General features: G+C 42.8%; 2 protein-coding genes across 5 annotated transcripts; one reads left to right on the top strand and one right to left on the bottom strand.

The window, feature by feature from the left end:
• The first annotated feature begins 1,603 nt into the window (after window positions 1–1,603).
• LOC106562466 (tetraspanin-3) lies at window positions 1,604–7,120 on the top strand. Its single transcript, XM_014127363.2, has 7 exons — window positions 1,604–1,853; window positions 3,189–3,380; window positions 3,493–3,567; window positions 3,706–3,807; window positions 3,939–4,091; window positions 4,897–4,980; window positions 5,985–7,120. The coding sequence occupies exons 1-7, from the start codon at window positions 1,791–1,793 to the stop codon at window positions 6,075–6,077; spliced, it is 762 nt and encodes a 253-aa protein (XP_013982838.1). The 5' UTR covers window positions 1,604–1,790; the 3' UTR covers window positions 6,078–7,120.
• A 70-nt stretch (window positions 7,121–7,190) lies between these two features.
• On the bottom strand, window positions 7,191–24,043 carry LOC106562406 (proline-serine-threonine phosphatase-interacting protein 1). 4 transcript variants are annotated; one of them, XM_045689331.1, is made up of 15 exons: window positions 23,644–24,022; window positions 22,589–22,689; window positions 22,356–22,430; window positions 20,658–20,744; window positions 18,201–18,235; window positions 18,016–18,122; window positions 17,846–17,908; window positions 15,679–15,777; window positions 13,196–13,241; window positions 12,898–12,977; window positions 11,145–11,243; window positions 10,821–10,917; window positions 10,494–10,590; window positions 10,019–10,244; window positions 7,191–8,962 (listed from the first exon to the last, which is right to left on the bottom strand). In XM_045689331.1, the coding sequence occupies exons 1-15, from the start codon at window positions 23,674–23,676 to the stop codon at window positions 8,831–8,833; spliced, it is 1,377 nt and encodes a 458-aa protein (XP_045545287.1). In that variant the 5' UTR covers window positions 23,677–24,022; the 3' UTR covers window positions 7,191–8,830. The 4 variants fall into 4 exon arrangements, with proteins under 4 accessions (XP_045545287.1, XP_045545288.1, XP_013982748.2 ...); XM_045689332.1 differs by lacking the exon at window positions 15,679–15,777 and having other exon boundaries at window positions 23,644–24,043; XM_014127273.2 differs by lacking the exon at window positions 20,658–20,744 and having other exon boundaries at window positions 23,644–24,009.
• Window positions 24,044–26,101: the final 2,058 nt, after the last annotated feature.

Below are 26,101 nucleotides of genomic sequence, written 5' to 3'. Positions count from 1 at the left end.
ACCCTGCCACATACGTTTTGTGTCTGAGCCGTTGAATTGCGACTCCACTTTGGCTTTAAAATGACATTTTGCTTGTTTGATTACCTTGTGGAGGAAATAACTACACTGTTTGTTTTCGGCTATAATCCCAGTCATGGTTAAATGCGGTGGTTTGTGCTTTCAGTTTTGCGCAAATTCTGCCATCTATCCACGGTTTCTGGTTAGGGTAGGTTTTAATAGTCACAGTGGGTACAACATCTCCTATACACTTCCTTATAAACTCACTCACCGAATCAGAGTATACGTTGATATTATTCTCTGAGGCCACCCGGAACATGTCCCAGTCCGCATGATCAAAACAATCTTGAAGCGTGGATTTCGATTGGTCAGACCAGCGTTGAATAGTTCTTAACACAGGTGAATCCTGTTCGAGTTTTTGCCTAAAGGAAGGGAAAGAGAGCAGCAAAATGGAGTCGTGGTCAGATTTGCCAAAAGGAGGGTGGGGGAGGGCCTTGTATACATTGCGGAAGTTAGAGTAGCAGTGATCCAGAGTTTTGCCAGCGCGAGTACTACAGTCAATATGCTGATAGAATTTAGGTAGCCTTGTTCTCAAATTTGCTTTGTTAAAATCCCCAGCTACAATAAATGCAGCCTCAGGATATATGGTTTCCAGTTTTCATAAAGTCCAGTGAAGTTCCTTGAGGGCCGTCGTGATATCGGCTTGAGGGGAGATATACACGGCTGTGACAATAACCGAGGAGAATTCTCTTGGGAGATAATACAGTCGGCATTTGATTATGAGGAATTCTAGGTCAGGTGAACAAAAGGACTTGAATTCCTGTATGTTGTTACAATTACACCATGAGTCGTTAATCATGAAACACACTCCTTCTTCTTCCCGGAGAGATGTTTATTCCCGTCGGCGCGACGTACAAAGAATCCAGGTGGCATAATCGACTCCTACAGCATATCCCAAGATAGCCATGTTTCTGTGAAACAGAGTATGTTACAATCCCTGATGTCTCTCTGGAAAGCAACCCTTGCCCTAATTTAATCTACCTTGTTATCTAGAGACTAGACATTAGCGAGTAATATACTTGGAAGCGGTGGGTGGTGTGCGCGCCTCCGAAGACTGACCAGAAGATCGCTCCGTCTACCTCTTCTCTGGCGGCGTTGTTTTGGGTCAGCCTCTGGAATCAGCTCAAATTCCCTGGGTAGTTCGGACAAAGGATCCGCTTCGGAAAAGTTGTATTCCTGGTCGTAGTGCTGGTAAGTTGATGCCGCTCTGATATCTTAAAGTTCTTCCCGGCTGTGTGTAATAACACTTAAGATTTTCTGAGCTAACAATGTAAGAAATAATACACTAAAAAAACTAAATACGGCAACATTTCCTAAAGACTAGAAGCGAGGCAGCCCTCTCTGTCAGCACCATTTTTTACATTAGATACAGTCTAATTGTTTATATTTTTTATAAGAGAAACAGGGCTGGCAGGTAGGTTTTAGGTAGGATTCCTCTCCCTCTAGCTCACACTTCAGTACAGTAGGTGGCAGTAATGACCCATAACAGTGGATGCCATCCTCCGATAAACCCCACAGAAGAAGAAGTTTACGGTCGGGTTGTTTTGATGATCTCATTTGCACACGTGACATATCCGCTGTTTTGGCGATTTTGTAGAAGAAGAAGGCAGTGGGGCAGAACCTACCACTGCACTGAGGTATAATAAGAACGGACAGGGCAGCCATTTTACTATCATAACAACATCCATGATCCATCCGAAATTACAGTAATTTATTTGGATTCCAGCGCAACCATGGGCCAGTGTGGGATTACTTCATCAAAGACCGTCCTGGTGTTTCTGAATCTAATATTCTGGGTAAGATATCACGAACTTGTTTCAAAACATGTATTTGACGCTAGGTAGTCAAGGTTGGGATTAATTACAGTACGCAACAGAAATTGCTAACGTTAACTGCAGCAAAGGGAGCCGTCTCCTAACATTAGCTAGCTCACGTTAATTTTCTACAAAATGAATATGTGGAGCTTTCCAACCATCTTGTCTAGTTTGTTTATTAAAATATACATTATTTCTGAAATGTTTGCTTTGCTGTTATTGCAAGCACGGGTAGAACAAGGACAGGTAGCCGGCAGATCCGACCCGTTGGTGGGTAGGACAGCATTCCTGTGTGTATATAAGACACTTTCCGTAAATGGCTGCTGTTGCCACATGCTAGTTAACGTGAGGAAAAAAACGTCTGTTTACTTAACGAGTTTGGGCCGAGCAAGGAGTCTGGGTAGCAGCCAGACAAATCTGATAGTGCTTGGTAATACAGTGTGCTGCAATGTTCACTTAGCTGTGTTACATTGGATATAGTAATCCTTCTAACCCCCCCCCAAAAAAAAGATAGAGCTGTACTATTGTAAAGTGGTGGTTTCACTGGATATCATAAGGTGAATGCACCAATTTGTAAGTCGCTCTGGATAAGAGCGTCTGCTAAATTACGTAAATGTAAAAAATGTAAATGTAGCTTAGCTTTACATGACTGAGGATTCCTTTTTATTTTTTGTATTTTTTTTAAACCAAATTTCCAATTGCAATATAATAGAAAAAAAACATAGGACATCACTACACGTGTATTTTTCTCTGACGAAACATAAAATAGAATTACAGTAAAATAATAAACAAAAACAAGAAATAAAAATCCCTATCTATGAATTGCCAGTGAAAACCGTTTTAAAAGTTAAAGTACCTCAAATAAAATAGAATGTCAGGGGTTACAATTGTTGTAAGAATACATATATATTTTTTAAATATTGACTAATTGTAGATATATTTGTTTCAAGTAAGAATATATTGCATTTAGGGACAGATTTCAAGTATTTTTTTTTTTTTTTAATAATAACATATTACGTCTCATTGCAAATACATGGGTCATATTAATGAAATTTAAAAAATTTAATTACTTAACTCACTCCAAAATAACTTTAGTCACACTTGTTTTTAAAGTGAAACTGAGGATACCCTTGCTACACACCAGCAGCTAGCCAGTGACCACATACCAACATTGTTTAACAAACACACATAAAGCTATGTCTCAGTCTGCACACAATATTGGGTTTTCTTTCTGATAAGCAAAAAAACTTTGGATGTTACATGCCTGACCCACACTCTTTCTCTTGCTCTGTCTCCCTCTCACTGCCCCCTCTCTAGGCTGCAGCTGGAATTCTGTGTTACATTGGAGCCTATGTGTTCATCACATATGATGACTATGACCACTTCTTTGAGGATGTGTACACCTTGATCCCAGCCTCCATTATAATAGCAGTCGGGACTCTGCTGTTTATCATTGGGCTGATTGGATGCTGTGCCACAATACGGGAAAGCTCCTGCGGACTAACAGCGGTAAGTATTGAAAAGCACATGGATACAAATTTCATTTGTATAATGCAAGTAAAAGTAATTTATCTTTGGACTAGATATTGAATTGATCATATCTCTTCTCTTTGCTCTGCAGTTTGCTGTCATTCTCCTGCTGGTGTTTGTCACAGAAGTTGTTGTGGTTGTTATTGGCTATATCTACAGAGCTAGGGTTAGTATTGGCCTACTGTCTAGTGTCTTATCACACAATAACAATAGAAAAGGGTGAATGGGAATGCACTTTGTTAGAATTTAATATGAATGTTACAATTCTTGCACAGATGAAATTGATGTTGTTGCTTGTACTCAGGTGGAAGATCAGGTGAACCACTCCATTCAGAAGGTGTATGATGAATACAATGGCACCAACACAGACGCCCCCAGCCGTGCCATCGACTATGTGCAGAGACAGGTGAGAACAATGCATCTGGATTTATTTCTCCTGACATGTTTTTTAAAAGATGACTATAGGTGAGTTTGCAGGTGCCTACAGCAGTCTCACTCTCTCTCCCCGTCTCTCTCCCACCCTTTCCCCCATCATAGCTTCACTGCTGTGGCATTCACAACTACTCTGACTGGAAGAATACTCGCTGGTTCAAGGAGTCCAGAAACAACAGTGTTCCAGTCAGCTGCTGTAAACCCAACATCAGCAACTGTACTGGAACCATGAGCCGGCCTGGTGACCTCTACCCAGAGGTAAGAGAGAACACGCACACCCAAGCGTTTCCTTTAGCCGGTAAATAGCCCAATGAAAATAAATATTGTCTATAAATGGACCTTTGTAGCTCAGTTGGTAGAGCATGGCGCTTGTAACGCCAGTGTAGTGGGTTTGAATCCCAGGACCACACCAACGTAAAATGTATGCACGCATGACTGTAAGTCACTTTGGATAAAAGTATCAGCTAAATGGCATTTATTACAAATCCCATTGGCTATGCATGGTGATTTGTTCAGGTTGTCTTTCAATCGCATCATCTCTCTACTATGCCTGTCTGTCTTGAGATTGCGCTCTCACTAGAGAACTTACAACATTGTATCAACTGGTACCGGCCCACAAGGTTTCCCGCGCCAGTCAGTCTGAAAAGTCCACCAAGGAGGAATATTTAGATGAAGTCATTTTGCTTCCCTCATCTTCCTTCTAATCTAATGCCTAGTCAAGTAGCTTAAATTGCTGGATACCGTGCAAATCAAGTTGGCTAGTTAGCTAACTAGCTACTGTACCAAGGATGGAGGCACAGAATTAATTTTTAAATTAACACTGTAACAGGATATTGTGCAAGGAGCCAATATTTACTTTGTAGGCCCTCATTTCTCCTTGCATATTTATTGTAGTCACTTGCATGTGGTGTCAATGAATTGTCAGTGGGCACTCCTAGAAAACCATTACCCAACACATGACGGCATTCAAATGGGAATATATTTGATTTGGTTGGACATTCGACCGGCACATTTCTTTCCTAAAGAAAATACTGACATATAATATTTGTATTTTTTCCTTTAGGGCTGTGAAGCTCTTGTTGTGAAAAAGCTGAAAGAAATCATGATGTATGTCATTTGGGCTGCTCTGACCTTCGCTGCAATACAGGTAAACAAATATAGGCAGGTAGCCTAGTGGTTAGAGCGTTGGACTTGTAACCGAAAGGTTGCAGGATTGAATCCCCGAGCTGACAAGGTAAAAATCTGTTCTGCCCCTGAACAAGGCAGTTAACCCATTGTTCCTAGGCTGATATTTGAGTCCTTCTGTAATAACATCTGAACCAGGTGTACCAGGTGCATGTTAACTAGAGCTGCAGTAATGTCCTCCTGCAGTGGGAGTCTCTAGTCTAGTAGGCCTCGAGCTGCTGCTGAGAAGCTGACCTGATTGTGTCAAATCGCTTTTTCAATGTTTCAACACTACCTTACAGGGACATCACAACATGGGTTCTGCTGACCAGTCACTTCCCTTCTCCTTATGAGGATAACTTGCTCTATTTGTGGAGTCACTGGATGCATGTGATTATGAAACGGATGTTGAAATGCAGTCTCATGAGTCATAACAATGTAGAATGCTGCAGGTATCCCAAACAGCCACGGTTGTCTCTGGGATGGGGAGATCAGGAAGAAACATATCCACCAAAAAGGTGGAAAGTGGTAGAAAACTCAAGGTTGAAGCACTCTAGTGGGTTTTAATATAGCGCCTTTATTCTCCAGGCATAAAGAGCATTTAAAAACCAGCCCTGATGAAGGCATGTGTCACATTGTGCAGGTGTTAATGCTCAATGTACCCGGTTAATAAAGACTAGAGTGCCTCGACCTGTGTTTGTTGTTTGTTTTTTTGTAGGTAGGAATCTTCTGGTTCTCCTTCATTTGAAGGACTTCACTTCACACACCAAGTTCTCTTCAATTAATCGAATCTCGTGTGATGGCATGGCACAAGGCTGGGACAGAAACCCTCACTACTGTCGCTCTAGGAGCAGGATTCTAATTCTAGTCTTTCACAACAAGACTGAGTAGCTGGCCAGTGCACGTGAAATTTTATTCTGGGTGCAGCGATGATGATGATGATAATGCTAACTATGCATACTGTTGTACTCCTCCATCTGCCTGTAGATGCTGGGGATGCTGTGTGCCTGTGTGGTGCTGTGCAGGAGGGGGCACGACCTGGCCTATGATCTACTGGTCACCGGAGCAACCTACGCATGAGGAGGACATGGGCCCCGCCGCACCAAGGGCTCCACCAAGAAGAATAAAGAAAGGAAGCCTCACCTGACATGTCCACAATTTGTAGTTTTCAGCAGTAGTAAGCTCAAGCACACCTTGCACAGGATAACTATTGGGTATACACTGGTGATGGGGGGGGGGAGACTGTGAAAATAATAATTTATTTAACATGCTTTGTAACTTTTTATTTTAAATGGTTTTTTTAAACACTATGGAACACCAAAGGCCAAAGTTGTTAAATGGTGAATTGATATTGTTTTTCTTTTGCTCAAGAAATACAGCCTTGCCTATTTTCTTTTCCTTTTGGGGCACAAGGGATGATTAGGGGCTCTTTATAGAAGAGAACTACTGTTCAGCGCAATATGTGGAATGTACTCCTTTCTCATGTGTCAGTTTGCACTATGACTAGAGCTCTGGAGGTATTTAAGGAATATTTAATCATGTGAATAAGTACCTTTATCTATGAGGGACCCTGTAGTTTACCACTAAATTGTGAGTCAGTCAACCCATCTCCAGTCTCCATTCATAGGTAGTGTAGAGGTACTTTACCAGTGTTACCTAAGACTCATGTGTAGATAGAGCTTTGTGTTACAAGTTGGTACATATGTAGGTGTTTTCCGACACACACATTCTAATACCACGTATGAAAGGGAAGGGGTGAATCTCAATAGAATTTTCTTGATTCCCTTGTCCTCTCTCCTTGCCTCCTTTTTCAAATGCACTGGAGGAGAAGATCCAAGTGGAGGAACCTCAGATCTGTGCATTGAGGAGGGAGGACATGAGGAATACAGTTGAGATTCAACCCTGCCTGGGAATTTGATGTAAACCACCAAAGAATTGGGGCTGGGACTGAGAGGGAGTCACTTTTGTTTTGTATTTTTATGGCATTGTGTATTATTTTTCAAACGGAAGTTGATATTTAGACTTGTAGCATTGCTGAAAATAATGTGAAACAAAATCTTGTAAATAGATTGGGGAGAAAAAGGAACTTTGATTGAAATAAACCTCCTAAATCTAAACTAAAACATGTTTTATTGTTCACTGATGAACTGAAGCACCCCTTTTCAATGTATCCAAACTAAGGAAACTTCAAAGTAAACATTACATATTTTATGAATCAAATATCACATCAAATACAGTACAGCTGTTAGTCTTGATTCAGATACACTTCTACTTTCTCTTGTAGATCACTTCTCAGGTTGGTGTAGACCATGGCAGTTATTTTATCCTCACACATATTTACAGTTGATACAGTTTAAAGTTTGACTAGTTTTCTGTATGGTATCTGAGATTTCCTACAGTGCTGTGAAAAAGTAATTGCCCCCCCAATGCTCAATAACGGTTTGTGCCATTTGTAGCTGCAATGACTGCAACCAAATGCTTCCTGTAGTTGTTCAGTCTGACATCGCTGTGGAGGAATGTTGGCCCACTCTTGCATGCAGTACTGCTTTAACTGAGTGACATTTGTGGGTTTTCAAGCATGAACTGCTTGTTTCAAGTCCTGCCCCAACATCAAAATTGGGATTAGGTCTGGACTTTGAAAAGGGCAATCCAAAACCCCAAAAATGGGATCCTTATCATTCAAAAAGTTGATTCAAGTTTGCAAGAAAGCACATGCATGATCATCAAGACTCTTGAATTCTATGGACAGATGAGTCAAAAGTATAACTTTTTGGATGACATGGGTTCCATTATGTCTAGCGAAATCCAAACACTGCATTCTACAGTAAGAACCTTATACCCACGGTCAAGTATGGTGGTAGTGTGATGGTTTGGGGATGCTTTGCTGCCTCAGGACCTGGACGACTTGCCTTAATAGAAGGAACCATGAATTCTGGTCTATATCAGAGAATTCTACAGGAGAATGTCAGGCCATCCGTCTGAGCTGCATCTGGGTTATGCAGCAAGACAATAATCCAAAACACACAATCAAGTCTACATGAAAAGGGCTAAAAAGCAACAAATGTGTTTTGGAATGGCCTAGTCAAAGTCCAGACCTAATCCCAATTGAGATGTTGTGGCAGGTCTTGAAACGAGAAGTTCATGCTTGAAAACCCACACGTCTCTGAGTTAAAGCAGTTCTGCATGGAAGAGTGGGACAAAATTCCTCCACAGCGACGTGAGACTGATCAACAACTACAGGAAGCTTTTGGTTGGAGTCATTGCAGCTAAATGTGGCACAACCAATTATTGAGTGTAAGGGGGCAATTACTTTTTCACACAGGGGCATTGGGTGTTGCATAACTTTGTTAATGAAATAAGTATACAATTGTTGTGTTATTTGTTCACTCAGGTTCCCTTTATCTAATATTTGGTTGAAGGTGTGATAAAATTCAGTATAAAAAATGTGCAAAAGTAGAGAAAATTTGAAACGGGGCGAATACTTTTTCACAGCACTGTATGTATGTAGTATGCCTGTTGGGGAAAAGACTGACAATCTCTGGTGCAGCATAGCCTAATAGTTAATGGGGAACACACAGTCATGACTCATGTTCCAAGTCAATTCAGTGAGTCATCTCTACTGCTGGAGAATCTATTACTCTGAAGTCTTGAACGAAGGATCAGAACATCTGAGTAAGAAGCAGAAAGGGGGTCTGCATAGTAAAGTTTTGAAAACTACACTATGTATGGGTGATTGTGCATGAGTATGTGTGTGTGAATCCGTGTACCTGTGTGCATGAGTGTGTGCGGGTGCGTGTGTGTATGTCCATGCATGAATGTGTGTGTGACTATGTCTAGACTTTGGCCAGGTAAGAGCCAGGTACCAGCCCAACCTGTCCGTTTCTCTCCACTGTCCACCAGCCGTCTTCACTCTGTTCTATCACCAACACCACATCCCCTTTAGACACTGACAGCTCCTCTGGGTCCTGGGAGCACAGGGAACATATTGTTAGTAGTAGAAGTATGAGGCTTTGAATTACTGTATGGCTCATATACAGTACATACATACAGTATAATACAGATCAGTGGAAAAGTTTATGTAAACATGATCCATCAATATCTCAACTAGTTATATTTCATGTCAGACGCATCACAGAGTTTTGTAATGACGTCTGTAACTTGACACATGTAACCGTGTATGCAGGTTTCACCTGTATCCGTGTATGCAGGTTTCACCTGTAACTTGACACCTGTATCCGTGTATGCAGGTTTCACCTGTAACATGACACCTGTATCCGTGTATGCAGGTTTCACCTGTAACTTGACACCTGTACTGTGTGTGCAGGTTTCACCTGTAACTTGACACCTGTACTGTGTGTGCAGGTTTCACCTGTAACTTGACACATGTAACCGTGTATGCAGGTTTCACCTGTAACTTGACACCTGTAACTGTGTATGCAGGTTTCACCTGTAACTTGACACCTGTATCCGTGTATGCAGGTTTCACCTGTAACTTGACACCTGTATCCGTGTATGCAGGTTTCACCTGTAACATGACACCTGTAACCGTGTGTGCAGGTTCACCTGTAACATGACACATGTAACCGTGTATGCAGGTTTCACCTGTAACATGACACCTGTATCCGTGTATGCAGGTTTCACCTGTAACTTGACACCTGTAACTGTGTGTGCAGGTTTCACCTGTAACTTGACACCTGTAACTGTGTGCAGGTTTCACCTGTAACTTGACACCTGTAACTGTGTGTGCAGGTTTCACCTGTAACTTGACACCTGTAACTGTGTGCAGGTTTCACCTGTAACTTGACACCTGTAACTGTGTGTGCAGGTTTCACCTGTAACTTGACACCTGTAACTGTGTGCAGGTTTCACCTGTAACATGACACCTGTAACTGTGTGTGCAGGTTTCACCTGTAACTTGACACCTGTAACTGTGTGTGCAGGTTTCACCTGTAACTTGACACCTGTAACTGTGTGCAGGTTTCACCTGTAACTTGACACCTGTAACTGTGTGCAGGTTTCACCTGTGCAGAGTAGTCATAGAACACCATGAAGGTATCATCATCCTCATCGGTTGTCACTGCAGGCAGCGCCGCTGCAGCTGCAGACTGGAAGCCAGGTATGGATGCATACACTCCATCTGAACTCTCAGGCACTGTTTGACCAACAGGTGGCGCCGCTGGCTCGGAAGTTGAACCCTCACTGATACTCATCTTTGAACCAGAGTTTCGTGGCAGAAGATTGGAGAACCTGCACAAATATTTTTCATGTCACATTCTCAAATATATATGAATGTGTTGATGACGTATCGCTATGATAATGTAGTGATACAATGTCCATATTAGAATTCCTATGCATTCAACTGTTATTCCAGTGTTACAAAGTGTTAGAGCTTGTTTCACAGAAACACTATGGGGTGGCTTCCTGGACACAATTTATCCTACTTCTCAATTGTCTTCAGGAAACTGCCCCTACGAGTCCCAGGTTCTGCTAACTGACCTTTTCCTGACCCCTCCCCCTCCGAAGCGAGCGCTGACGTTGTTGTCGCCCGTTGGCGATGGCTCCCTCCCATAGTAGTTCTCAAACACAAAGGGGTCTAGAGAGAAGAGGATGGAAGTCCACAGAAATTAAGCATAGCCAATAGAGCTGTATTGCGTATAATATTTCAAATGGCAAATGTTATTCAGAGGAACTGTTACACTTGAAAAGCAGAGACACACAGTACAAACCCATTACAATTACTCTAAGAAGTGTTTGCCATTGGTGACAATGTTGACAGCAACCCTGGCCCTTCACGCTCTGTTCCTGTATTCAGTGATCTCTTACCTGGTGGACTTGAACCTGTTGTCTTCATCTCTATGAAACAGTTGTTATCTGCTGTGATGTCACACGTCTCCAGAATATTCCTCACCTCCTCGTAAAACTGTAAAAAAAACATTTCTCATATTCATGCTCAGTCTTCAAAGAGGCTTCATTGATTTAAAATTATTCTGGGTTGACAAATAGGATCCATTTCGGTTGATCACCAGATACATTGCATGTTAGGCAGTGTAGTACTGGTACTAATAGAGTTTAATGTAGACAGTAGTTCATGGACCCATACATAATCCATTTGCTTATTGTCTGAAGTGTGGTCATTGTTGAGCTCACCTCGTCGTCTTTGACACATTGCATAGAGAAGTGATTACAGTGGTCCCAGAGGGCACACCTCAGGATAGTGATGCGGTCCACCTCCTGCTGCTGAAACACCTGGAACAACAGAGACACACATACAGTACAAACCCTTAATCATCTATCCCTATATATACACACTGAACAAAAATATAAATGTAACGTAAAGTGTTGGTCCCATGTTTCATGAGGTCCCAAAAATGTTCCATACACACAAAAAAACATATTTCTCTCAAATTTTGAGCACAAATTTGTTAACATCCCTGTTAGTGAGCATTTCTCCTTTGCCAAGATAATCCATCTACCTGACAGGTGTGGTATATCAAGAAGCTGATTAAACAGCATGATCATTACACAGGTGCACCTTGTGCTGGGGACAATAAAAGGCCACTCTAAAACGTGTAGTTTTGTCACACAACACAATGCGACAGATGTCACTAGTTTTGATGGAGCGTGCAATTGGCATGCTGACTGCAGGAATGTCCACCAGAACTGATACCAGAAAAGTGAATGTTAATTTATGTATCATAAGCCACCTCCAACGTCTTTTTAGAGAACTAGGCAGTACGCCCAACCGGCCTCACAACCGCAGACAACGTGTATGCTTTCATGAGGGCGAGCGGTTTGCTGATGTCAATGTTGTGAACCGAGTGCCTCATGGTGGAGGTGGGGTTACGGTATGGGCAGGCATAAGCTACAGACAACGAATGCAATTGCAATTTGAATGCACAAAAATACTGTGACGAGATCCTGAGGCCCATTTTTATATCTGATATCTGTGACCAACAGATATGCATCTGTATTCACAGTCATGTGAAATCCATAGATTAGTGCCTAATGAATTTATTTAAATTAACTGATTTCCTAATATGAACTGTAACTCTGTAAAATAAATGAAATTGTTGCATGTTGCGTTTATATTTTTGTTAAGTATAAAATCTGGCTCAAAAGCGACTGCATACATTAAGGAGGCTAACCAGGCGTAACCAGGCTCTGCATACATTAAGGAGGCTAACCAGGCGTAACCAGGCTCTGCATACATTAAGGAGGCTAACCAGGCGTAACTAGGCTCTGCATACATTGAGGCTAACCAGGCGTAACCAGGCTCTGCATACATTAAGGAGGCTAACCAGGCGTAACCAGGCTCTGCATACATTAAGGAGGCTAACCAGGCTTAACCAGGCTCTGCATACATTAAGGAGGCTAACCAAGCGTAACCAGGCTCTAAATAGCTTTACAAGCTACTGTAATAGCTGATTCATCAGGCTTACCTGCTCAATCGGTAACATTCAATATTGGCTTTGAGAGGCACCATGCTTGATTGTGAATGACATACTCTGACCTACACTCTTCGAAAAAAGGGTTCTTCGGCTGACCTCATAGAATAACCTTTTTTGGTTCCATGTAGAACTGTGTGTAAAGGGTTCTACATGGAACCCAAAAGGGTTCTACCTGGAACCAAGAAGGCATCTTCAAAGGGTTCTCCTATTGGGAAAGCCGAAGAACACTTTTAGGTTCTAGATAGCACCTTTTTGTTCTAACAGTGTAGTCTATTCTGGATGTATGTACATAAGCCACAGGGAGGGTGTTATACTGAGAGATATAGGCCTACTCAGACATACTGCGGAAGGGGGCGTGGTGTGCTATGGTGTGATGTCGTAGTTGGGCTAGTAACAGTTGTGGGTGGGTGCAATGTGAAAAGTTGTTGCTGTGTAACAGAGAGAGCTCTAACCTCACATGTGCTCTTGTGTGTTCCCTCCCAGTCCTGACGAACTCTCTCCAGCTGCTCTACGTTCAACATGTATTGTTTCTCTGTACAGGTGGAGCACAATAGAGGTTAGGGAATACTTTACATTTATTGCATCCTAAGCAGTCTTCTTTACTTGGATTACAAAAATAAATAAATGTTTTTTAAATAATCAGATCAATGATAATACATTCGTAATGGATTTAGATTCATTGATTCATTCATCCATTGATATGATCACCAACAAAGAAAAGCACAGTATATTGTATGGTATGATTTAGACCTGCTTCAGTGACGGCTTGTCTGCATTGCTTGGCCTTGTGTTGTACCTGAGAAAGACAGCAGTAGAGGAACTGGTCATGCTCTTAATCAAAACGTGACTGCTAAACAAAAAAATAAAAGAGACAGTTCTCCTTTAGAAGAAAATATCAGGATGTGTTCTCTTTACTCTCCTGACTCTCTGTTCCTCTACAGACCTCCATTTTCAGAACGCACACAGAACAAACATTTCTAATAAATAGATAACTCAAATCCAGGAATTGCCATCATTTCATTGGACATTCATTTGCAAATGCCTTGCATTATAACCAACTCATAGACTCACAGAACCAGTCTAGTTTACAAAAACATAAACTCTGATCGCTGGCCGTGGTGAAAAAAGTAACACTTCCTATTCTTTCAATGCATTTTTCTGCAAAAGGTGGATGAACTGTTGGGCAAAAGAAAAAAAGTGGGTATTTGCGTTTTCCTCCACCAAAGCACTGATTTACTTGTAGTTGGAAAACAGTAACAAAGGGAACTGTTTCATAGCCTTCTCTGATACTGAGAAATTGAGTTGCAGTAGCACAACAATATCTACAGTGCATTCGGAGAGTATTCAGACTTTTCCACATTTTGCCTTATTCTAAAAAGTATTAAATCGTTTTTTTTGTGTCATAAATCTACACACAATACCCCATAATGATAAAGCAAAACAGGTTTTTACACTTTTTTGCAAATTTATAAAAAAAAGAAAAATTGAAATATTACATTTACATTACTATTCAGACCCTTTACTCAGGACTTTGTTGCAGCACCTTTGGTACTGATCACAGACTCCGAGTCTTCTTTGGTATAATGCTACAAGCTTGGCACACCTGTATTTGGGGAGTTTCTCCCATTCTTCTCTGCATATCCTCTCAAGCTCTGTCAGGTTGGATGGGGAGCGTCGCTGTACAGCTATTTTCAGGTCTCTCCAGAGATGTTCGATTGGGTTCAAGTCCGGGCTCTGGCTGGGCCACTTAAGGACATTCAGAGACTTGTCCCGACGCCACTCCTGCATTATCTTGGCTGTGGGCTTAGGGTTGTCCTGTTGGAAGGTGAACCTTTGCCCCAGTCTGAGGTCCTGAGTACTCTGGAGCAGGTTATCATCAAGTATCTCTCTGTACTTTGCTCCGTTCATCTCTCCCTCGATCCTGACTCTTCTCCCAGTCCCTGCCGCTGAAAAACATCCCCACAGCATGATGCTGCCACCACCTTGCTTCATTGTAGGGATGGTGCCAGGATTCCTCCAGATGTGACGCTTGGCATTCAGGCCAAAGAGTTCAATCTTGGTTTGAGAATCTTGTTTAATCTTGTTTCTCATGGTCTGAGAGTCCTTTAGGTGGCTTTTGCCAAACTCCAAGTGGGCTGTCATGTGCCTTTTACTGAGGAGTGGCTTCCGTCTGGCCACTCTACCATAAAGGCCTGCTTGGTGGAGTGCTACAGAGCTGGTTGTCCTTCTGGAAGGTTCTCCCATCTCCACAGAGGAACTCTGGAGCTCTGTCAGCGTGACCATCGGGTTCTTGGTCACCTCCCTGACCAAGGCCTTTCTCCTTCGATTACTCAGTTTGGCTGGGCGGCCAGCTCTTGGAAGAGTCTTGGTGGTTCTAAACTTCTTCCATTTAAGAATGATGGAGGCCACTGTGTTCTTAGGGACCGTCAATGCTGCAGAAATGTTTTTGTACCCTTCCACAGATCTGTGCCTCGACACAATCCTGTCTCAGAGCTATACGGAAAATTCCTTCGACCTCATGACTTGGTTTTTGCTCTGACATACACTGTCAACTGTGGGACCTTATATAGACAGGTGTGTGCCTTTCCAAATCATGTCCAATCAATCAATTGAATTTACCACAGGTGGACTCCAATCTAGTTGTAGAAACATCTCAAGGATGATCAATGAAAACATGATGCACTTGAGCTCAATTTCGAGTCTCATAGCAAAGGGTCTGAATACTTATGTAAATAAGGTATTTCTATTTTTATTTTTAATACATTTGCAAACATTTTATGAAAACCTGTTTTCGCTTTATCATTATGGGGTATTGTGTAGAGACTGATGAGTAAAAAATATAATTTAATCAATTTTAGTAATAAGGCTGTAACGTAACTAAATGTGGAAAAAGTGAAGGGGTCTGAATACTTTCTGAATGCACTGAATAACTAGGTGTATTACATGTGTATAATTGCAGGGTTGGCAGTGGTGTTACCTTCTCAGACTGGTTTGGTGTTGTGGCTGTGTGTGTGTAATTCCAGGTATGGGGGATTACAATACTTTCTCAGACTGTTTGGGGGCTGTGTGTTTGTATAGTTCCAGAGTTTGGGGAGGTGGTGTTACCTTCTCAGACTGGTTTGGTGTTGTGGCTGTGTGTGTGTAATTCCAGGTATGGGGGATTACAATACTTTCTCAGACTGTTTGGGGGCTGTGTGTTTGTATAGTTCCAGAGTTTGGGGAGGTGGTGTTACCTTCTCAGACTGTTTTGGTGTTGTGGCTGTGGTGCTCCTGTCAGCAAGCTGCTCTGCCTCGTCTGCTTCTTTACATTTCTGCTCATAGGACTTCTTAGACTGGAGATGGACAGAAGAGACATTCAGGGAATCATCATTGAAGCAGCCACAGTGGTCTATGGTGTCATGTTTTATGTAACAATCAATAAAACCTGTAGCAATGTTGGATCTCTGTAAAACTGTATGCAACTGTATGCAATGTCAAAATGGTGAATGGTGCAGTCCTCACTTAGCAGTTTAAGCAAACATTTAGGTCAATATGTATTTCTGGCTTCAGATTGGTTGTTTCTTGTACAGGATAATCAGTCTTCACCACTTTAGCTCCATTTATGTCACTCTGCCATTGGCTCTTATCACTTGTCTCACCACAGAGTAGCCTAACGATGTAGCTAATCTATTCGGTATGTAAATGCTCGCATAGAGAATAGGGTTATACAGTGCCTTCGGAAAGTATTCAGACCCCTTGACTTTTTCAACATTTTCTTGCGTTACATCCTTATTCTAAAATGTATTAAATAAAACATTTAATCCTCAGCAATCTACACACAATACCCCATAATTACAAAGTGAAAACATGTTTGTAGAATGTCTTTGCAAATGTATTAAAATAAAAAACAGTATTCAGACGCTTTGCTATGAAACTCGAAATTGAGCACAGGTGCATCCTGTTTCCACTGATCATCCTTGAGATGTTTCTACAACTTGATTGGAGTCCACCTGTAGTAAATTCAATTGATTAGATATGAGTTGTAAAGGCACACACCTGTCAAATAAGGTCCTACAGTTGACAATGCATGTCAGAGCAAAAGCGTCATACCAAGAATACTCAAGGCTGTAATCGCTGCCAAAGGTTCTTCAACAAAGTACTGAGTAATGGGTCTAAATACTTATGTGAATGTAATATTTCAGTTTTTTATTTTTAATACATTTTCAAAAATGTGTAAAAACCTTTTTTTTCTTTGTCTTTATGGGGTATTGTGTGTAGATTGATGAGGGAAAGAAAACAATTTAATCAATTTTAGAAGTCAAGGGGTCTGAATACTTTCCGAAGGCACTGTATACAGGGTGTTATACAGGGTGTAAGTATGATACTGTAATGATACTCACGGAAATAGGCCCAAGTTTATGAATATTTGAGCAATAAGGCCCGAGGAGATGTGATATGTGGACAATATACCACAGCTAAGGACTGTTCTTCCCCTCTACGCAACGAGGAGTGCCTGGAATACAGCCCCTTAACTGTGATATATTGACCATATACCACAAACCCCCGAGGTGCCTTATTAGTATTTTAACTTGTTACCAACGTAATTAGACCGCAAAAACGAACTTTATAATTGAGCATATATCATGGGACTATGAGAGGTGAGATCTGTATTGATGCAGACCAAAATGTTCATTTTCAAGGCCTACCAGTTCCCCACTATAATAGGGCCAAAGTCTGTGGTTGGTTTGTGGGTGTGTGTGTCTATACTTTGTTTCCTACCCTCTTCCTCTTGCAGAATTGCACTGTGATGTATGTTCTCTCTTGGGTAGCTCACCCATCTCTGAGAGGTAGCTAGGTCTACTGGGTGTAATGACAACCTTCCTCTTTTCTGGGTATGAACTCTTACACTGCACTCTTAGAAGAACGGGTTCCAAAAGGTTTCTTTGACTGTCTCCGTAGGAGAACCCTTTTTGGTTCCAGCTAGAACCCTTTTGGTTTTCAGGTGGAATCCTTTTGGGTTCAATGTAGAACACTCTGTGAAAAAGGTTCTACATGGAAACCAAAAGGGTTCTACCAGGAACCAATAGGGTTCTTTAAAGGATTCTCATTTTACATTTAAGTCATTTAGCAGACGCTCTTATTCAGTGACTTACAGGAGCAATTATGGTTAAGTGCTTTGCTCAAGGGCACGTAGGCAGATTTTTCACCTAGTCTGCTCTGAGATTCAAACCACTGACCTTTCAGTTACTGGCCCAATGCTCTTAAATGCTAGACTACCTGCCACCTGTCTCCTATGGGGACATCTGAAGCACCCTTAAATTCTAGATACCTTTTTTTCTATTACCCTCTGTGTATGTACCTCTGTACTTAAGCTGACTTACTAAGTAAGTATGTAATTCCCTGAGTAAATAGTATGCCTACCTCCATGGTCTTCTTGTATAAGGACACCTTCATCTTCTGAACTTTCTCCATAATCCCCTCAAACTGAACGAGGACAAACAACATGGTTGAAATTTATTGGCACCTCATAAATACAGGTTTTCAAAATGTATTTTCAAAATGAAATAAGCACTCAATAACACATTTCAAACCTTTTTCCTCTGTTCTTTCTGCCGCTCTCTGAATATTTCCATCTTCTTGATCTCTTCCCGTAACATTCCGGATAGCTGGATATGCAGATTCCCGATGTTTTCAATTTCTGTCAAAGGAAACAGTTATTTTAGTAAACTGTCATTGGGCTTTGTTGTGAGAGATGCAGTAGACAGGATAAACTTACGTGTTTTAAGTTGATCAAAGGAGGCTTTCAGAGTGCTGAAAAAATAGGAATGATGCATTTATCAATAACAGGTAGTGCAACATACTAAATACTAGTTAAACACAGTATGCATAAACAGATTGCCAAATCCCTGCATTCTAGATATCAATGACTTGTCATGGTTCCACCTGTCACCAGAGGGCAGCAGAGACCGTCCTAGGGACATTAATGACACTCTGGTGTGTCCAATTTATTCATTATGATTTCCCTGTTAAAAGAGGTGTGTTTTCTGTTGTCATTTGCAGAAGCTTGAATTGTTTACCGTGTGCGGTCATTTCCTGAGTGAGCGTTTGAGACTTAGTGTTTGTTGTTTTTTCATGTGTACTGTGATCCTGCGGCTACCGTTTCTCAGTAAAGTATGTTTATCCTTAACCACGATTCCTCGTCTGGTCTCCTCTGCACCTGGGTCCAACCTTACCACGTCACAGCAAGCTTCTGCACCAAACATGGACCCAGCAGAGATCACTCAGATCAAGAATGTTGTAACCCACCAAGGAGCACTGCTGCGGCGGCAGCAAGAACAACTCTCCCAAATATCAGAGACCCTCCGGGCACTTACCAACTCCCTCCAACCACAGTCCAACCTCAACCCAAGAGGGGCCAATGTCCAAGTCTCATCGCCCAGTGCTACAGATGTCGCCGTAGTTCCTCCAGGGAACCTGCACCAGGAATCCAATATCCCAGCCCCCAAGCGGTATGACGGCCACCTGGGAAGATGCAAGGTGTTGCTTCCTCATTCAGTGTTCTCTGGTGTTCGAGCTACAGTCCTCCTCGTTCCACACCGATCGGCCATGATCGCCTACATCATCTCTCTACTCTCGGGCAAGGCCCTGCCGTGGACAATGGCAGTGTGGGAACAGCAACCACCATCCTGCAGCTCCATATTAGCCTTCATTGCTGAGTTACAAGTCTTCGACCACCCAGTCGGCGGAAGCGAAGCGGCCAGCCGACTGTTCAACATCTGCCAAGGGGCCAGACCAGTTGCTGACTTCGCCAACCTTGCCTCCGAGAGTGGGTGGAATACGGAGGTCCTGGAAACTGCTTTCCACCAGGGTTTGTCTAACTCCAAGGATGAACTGGCCTCTTGGGAACTGGGAGAGGACCTTGAGTCCCTGATAACGCTGCCAATCAGGATCGACAACCGCCTCGAATGCGTGAGACAGCGCCTTTTTGACTCCACCCCAGTATCTCGGTTTCCTGAGCACCTTAAGCCCCCCGAACCCAGAATTGAGGAGCCCATGCAGCTGGGACCCACACGGCTAAGTCCACAAGTGCGTGACAGGCGCATTCGCGACGGCTGCTGCCTCTACTGCGGCGGTCTCGGCCATCTCCGTGCTACATGTCCAGAGCTGACGGCAAACGCCAGGGCTTGCCAGGACAAGGGGAGACCCTGACGAGCTGTGCAGCTACCTCTCAGTCACTGTCTGTCACTACTCGCAACCCTCCATTGGGACAACCGTCAGCACCAGATTCAAGCCTTCATGGACTCCGGGGCCACAGATCATTTTATTGATCAGGACTTCACCAGATAATTACCAATCACCTGCGGGAAGTGTGCCATCCCTCTGCAGATTCAAGCCCGCGATGGGTGGCCCATTTGCTCCGGTCAGGTGGAATATCAGATCAAGCCCATTCTACTGCAGGCTGGGGTGAAACACTCAGACTCTTAGTTTTCTTTTGATCACTGCTCCCGAGAACCCCCTTATCCTAGGGTACCCCTGGCTAGCACTACATAACCCACTACTCTCCTGGTCCACGGGACACCTACTAGACTGGGGTAAGGACTGCCAGACTAAATGTCTAAGACCCCCACCAAGAGCCTCGCCATGTCCTCCTGCATCCATTGAAGTCCAAGACTTCTCCGCTCTCCCTCCTGAATACTTCGACCTCCCGGGGGCCTGCAGTAAGAGGCAAGCCGCCACCCTTCTTCCACATCATTCATACGACTGTGCCATAGAACTCCTACCCGCCTCCACACCTACCCAGGGCCATCTGTACTATCTCTCAACCCCTGAAGCAGCAGTCATGGACAATTACATCCGGGAGTCGCTGGAGGCAGGTTTCATTAGCCCCTCTACATCCCTAGCTAGTGCGGCTTCTTCATGGGTAAGAAGGATGGAGGCCTGCGTCCTTGCATCGATTACAGAGGGCTGAACTCGATTACGATCAAGAATCATTACCCCCTACCCCTGATGTCCGCCGTCTTGGAGTTGGCCCAATTCTTCACCAAACTGGACTTCTGCAAAGCTTAAAATCTGGTGAGAATCAGGGAGATGAGTAGAAACTGCCTTTAACACCCCTAGTGGACACCATGAGTATTTAATCATCCCCTTCGGATTATCGAACTCACCGGCAGTCTTTCAAGCATTGATCAATGACACTCTTAGGGATATGTTGAATCGGTTTCTCTTTGTTTACCTCAACGACATCCTGATCTTCTCCAAAACCCTTCCAGAACACATACTGCACGTCCGCCAAGTCCTGAGATGCCTCCTGCAGAGCCAACTATATGTCAAGAAAGAGAAGTGTGAGTTCCACGCATCCCAAGTTTCCTTCCTGGGTCACATTATCTCAACCGCAGGCATCCAAATGGACCCCGACTGGCCCCGTCCCACCTCACTCAAGCAGGTCCAGCGGTTCCTCGGGTTAAACAATTTTTACAGCCGTTTTATACGCAACTTTGGTGCAGTGGCAGCGCCTCTCACGGTCCTAACCCGCATGTCAATTTGCCCAGCGTCGTCCGGGTTTGGCCGGGGTAGACTGTCATTGTAAATAAGAATTTGTTCTTAACTGACTTGCCTAGTTAAATAACGGTTACATTATTTTTTACATTTTTAAAAAAAAGTCCCAGACCCGTTTTTTCTAGACTCCCGAGGTTGACAGGGCATTCATAGAGCTCAAGGGATGTTTCACCTCTGGACCCATCCTCATTCATCCTGATCTTACTCGGCCCTTTGTGGTAGAGGTGGACACCTCGGGCACCGGAGCAGAGGTGGTCCTTTCACAGCAGACCGAGGAGGACAATAAACTGCACCCATGCGCCTTTCTCTCCAAGTGGTTCTCGCCAGCGGAACGCAACTACGATGTAGGCAACTGTGAGCTCTTGGCAGTTAATTTGGCCCTTGAGGGGTGGAGACACTGGTTGGAGAGGGCACCTCATCCTTTCGTGATCTGGATGGACCATAGGAACTTGGTCTCCATTCAAGAAGCCAAGAGGTTGAACGCTCGCCAGGCTAGGTGGGCTCTGTTTTATAACAGGTTCGATTTCACACTAGCCTATCGCCCAGGATCCAAGAATCAGAAAGCAGGTGCCTTGTCCCGCCAACACGATACCTCTAATGAGGAGAGGGACTCTGAGCCCATCATCCCCAGCTCCAGCATTGTGGACCCCTGTGATATGGAGTATTGAGACCACGGTCCCGACAAGCCCAGACACGAGAACCTGACCCAAGGCGATAATGATTTCCCTGTTAAGAGGTGTGTTTTCTGTTGTCCTTTGCAGAAGCTTGAATTGTTTACTGTGTGCGTTTGTTTCCTGGGTGAGTTTTCGAGACTTAGTGTTTGTTGTTTCAAGTGAATGTGATCCTCAGTAAATTAATATGTTTATCCTTAACCACTGATTCCTCGTCTGGTCTCTTCTCTGCATCCAACTTTACCATGTCACATGACTGGCTAATTAGCAATGGTGCAAAGATTAACTGTGCGAACAGGAAACTGGATGGAGGATGCACACACACATTTTCTCTCTCTCTCTGGTGGCAATGATTCCATGAGGGCTAGTATGTGTGACTTAATGGCATTGTGTGCCACTACTGAACCCTGACTCTATCATTATTATGTTCTAACAATACCACTATATTATTCTATTGACTACCTATTATATTGCCTGTGAAGTGGTTGTGGCATATAAGCAAGTAGCAGGCGCGCCACGCCAGGTTATGGCAAATTATTTAAAGAAAAAAAAAGAACATTACATTTGATTTTGGCCAACGTCTCCCCCCCCCCCATGTTATTTGTATCTGTTGTGACAGCATTTTGGCTAACTTATGCATAGTAGGTATTATGGAAATTGTCCAAACATATCATCTCTATATATGTACGTAACCAGCCATTTACCTGATCTCTGTCTGCCCCCCAGCTTTATGTGCTATTGTCACCAGATCCTTCCCATACCTCTCTTCTGCCATGGCCCTGTAGACAGACAAACAGGCAGACTTAAAAGTGCTGTGTTTTGTAGAGTGTAGACCAATCTTTGAGTTGTATGAACATTCCGATTCAGTGTGCAATCACTGCTGACCATCCCTGCGTGCATTTTGTATGAAGTTTTAATGACGTCAGAGAAACCCTACCTCATCTTCAGCAGTTCCTCCACATCTTTGCACATCCGCCTGCCATCACATAGTCTCTGAATCAGAACCTCATAGCCCAGATGATTAGTGAAATCAACTCCCTACAGAGAGAGAAAGAGATGTGTTGTAATCCATAGTTGCACAATAGTTACAACATAAACGTTTGACTCAAACTGCCCAGTGGTTTTTCTCTGTATTTAGTGGCACATACTAAACAGTTAGATTCCACAGAAGTTGGAACTTGTTTAGGGATTGGTTCCCATAGAATGGGGTCGAGTGTCTTTACAACATGGTATTTGAACCTGGTGAAATTCACAAAGCATTTAAGATTAATATTACGTTTTCACTGAAATGTGCCTTGCGTCATAACTTGTTATAGTACTTACAAACAACAGACAATATAGTCAGAGGACTGTCCAGAGGACCGTAGAATATTCACTTTGAACAACTTTTAGTTGCAGACAGCATAATAGAAACCCATTTAATATGTTCTCTTTCATGTCTGAAGATGACAGGTAGATTATCAACTGTTGCCTTGGATGCAAATCTATCTGGACAATGAGAGGGCTAAATTCGTAACCACCGTGAGCAGGAAGGGAGCCATAGCAACCAACGCCTCAGGGAACACCTGTGGAAAAATACTATGATACCTCACAAGTTAAACAGAATATAACAGATTAAAATGTGGAAATTGTGGTGAAAACACAGTGCATATCCTACAGTACATATCTAAGGGGTTAGCAGTAAGAGTTGAACCCAGACCATTCCAGCTTTCCCACAGCACTCAGTTCAGTCCCAAATTTCATTGGCATGTTATTACTGTGGACATCATATTCTGTCAGACAATTTTAGTCATATTTTAGAAACCTAATACTGTTTGCTTTAAAAGGCTCACTACACTTTCAAGTCTGTAAATGGTTGAGAATGAACAAAATACAAATATTTCTGGATAGAGAGATTTTAAATGAGTTATCAGTAGACGATCTAGTTATATCTAGTTACACACACCAACGCAGGACATCAAGAGACAATGGTAGCAGACTGAGTGAACTTACCCAAAAGGCATCTTTAAACAGCAAGGGAGTCATTCTGTGTTATATATGTACTTCCTCAAAGTTCAATGTTAATATCCTCTTTATCAACTTTTACAAAAAAACATAAACCACTTAAGTTTAACAGATTCCTTATTGAGATAAAAAAAGTATATATATATATATATATATGAAGGACAACTCCAGAATGCCTCAGCTGTTATAACTGCAGTATCACTGTTGAACTTTGAATTGGGCTTGAATGAGGAAGAAGTACCCTGTGATGTCACGATCCACAGACACAGCCTCTTGCTAAGATATGTAGATAACTACAGTTTTGATTATTATTTGAATAATATATCATATAGAATTTCAGACCTAAAACGGATTCACAGACTATATTGGCCACAGATTGTGCCCTTGTCCATGAAGAATAACCATTGATTTGATTATATCCAGGGTGTATCACATCTGGCCGTGATCGGATTTCCAAAGGACGGCGCACAATTGGCCCAGCGTCGTCCGGGTTTGGCCGGGGTAGACCGTCATTGTAAATAATAATTTGTTCTAAATTAAATGACTTGCCTAGTTAAATATAGGTACACAAAATACATTAAAATGTATTATAAATAATATCTGTATAAATATAGTTTTTTATTTATGTTTAATAATATGTTTGACATGCCTACAGTACGTGCTTTCCAATTAACCGCTGCTTGTAAAAGCCATCCTATCCACCTGTGAACATCATACAACTAACTGAACTTTAACAGCTAACAAATACCGCCCTCTAGTGGTTTACTCAGGGAGATAGATACACCATCCCCTTGAAAGTTGAAACAACGTAGCAGCACAACGTTAAACATCAGGCCTACGTGTTGTGGTTAAATATTAAAGTTCTTGAAAAAGACCATGCAGGTAAAATGCCATCAACGGGACGGGAAGTAAACCAAGAGGCAGAATGATGTCGAGGTTCGATCCAATAATTGACAGCGTCGATATTTATTTTCTGGTCCTCTGATGTGTATTTTTTTCAACAACTTGCTAAATAGGCTTAGCCTACGCTCGTACCTATGACAAGATGACAGCGTCATCCTTCAGAATGGACATCCCATGGACTGGACATAGTAAGGCATGTGTACGTTTGGTACATTTTTCTTTGGCACTGTTCTCAGTGCCGCCACTTGCCCATAGGTATAGGCCTAAGTATCACATTAAGGTACTGGTCCCCATAACTGTTTTTTGTTGCATTTATACACTGGAATATGGAGTATTGTTTTTCTAATTTCAAAGGGAGTGCAAATAAACATACTTTATTCAGATTAGGGCTACAATAAATGTATGTTTCACAGTTTAACCACAAGAGGGAGACACAGACCTTTTCTGCTCTCCTCGTGGCACTAAGCATTAACCCACAATAAAATACTGTATAGGTCCACCAAATCCCACTAGACCGAAAATCGACCCAAAACCTAAATCTCAGTTTTATGTCGAAATTGTGCCCTGGGCATGTGTGACTGAGCACATGGTAACACATGGGTGAACAAACACATGAAAGCCTATTGATTTTCAGAGTGAGAAAGGATGGCTGTGTGGTGTCTTAGTCTCTCACTGTCCTCCTGATCAATAAGATGTGTGAAAATCCGAAGGTTCTCTCTCTCTCTTAGCAGGGGAATCACCTAGTTACTATTATCTACCCAGAGACAGGTTACAGAGGGCATTACAATCAATACAGACAGTTCAGCACTAGAATTATAGCACTCTGTCTGACAAAACGATAGGCCTGATGTACTGGGCTTGCAAGTTAACATTTTCAACTCCTCTGTATTGTTTGTCATCAACTCATTTATTACCAATAATGCCACCGGACCCTAAATAATCCCAAGGGTTTTAGTGATGGAGCTTTGCCCCTTCTCTACACTCTAAGAAAAAAAGGTGCTATCTAGAACCTTAAAGGGTTCTTCGTCTGTCCCCATAGGACAACGGGAGGCAAAGTATGGCCTGTGGGATGTCTCTGGCCCGATGGGCTCTTCAATCCGGCCCGCGTGACATTTACAACAAAAAAGATGTATATTTTTTTTGTAAAAAAAAATTCTCCCCAATTTCATGGTATCCAGTTGGTAGTTACTGTCTTGTCCCATCGCTGCAGCTCCTGTACGGACTCGGGAGGGGCGAAGGTCGAGAGCCGTGTGTCCTCTGAAACACGACCCAACCAAGCCACACTGCTTGCTTAACCCAGAAGCCAGCCGCACCAATGTGTCAGAAGAAACATCGTACACCTGGCGACCGTGTCAGCGTACGTGCGCCTGGCCCGCCACAGGAGTCGCTAGTGTGCGATGGGACATCTCGGCCTGCCAAACCCTCTCCTAACCAGGACGATGCTGGGCCAATTGTGCGCCGCCTCATGGGTCTCCCAGTCACTGCCAGCTGTGACACAACCTGGGATTGAACCTGGGTCTGTAGTGACGCCTCAAGCACAGCG

This window comes from Salmo salar, chromosome ssa11 (genome assembly GCF_905237065.1).
Source record: "Salmo salar chromosome ssa11, Ssal_v3.1, whole genome shotgun sequence".
NCBI lineage: Eukaryota > Metazoa > Chordata > Actinopteri > Salmoniformes > Salmonidae > Salmo > Salmo salar.
This window is presented reverse-complemented; position numbering and strand designations above follow the sequence as displayed.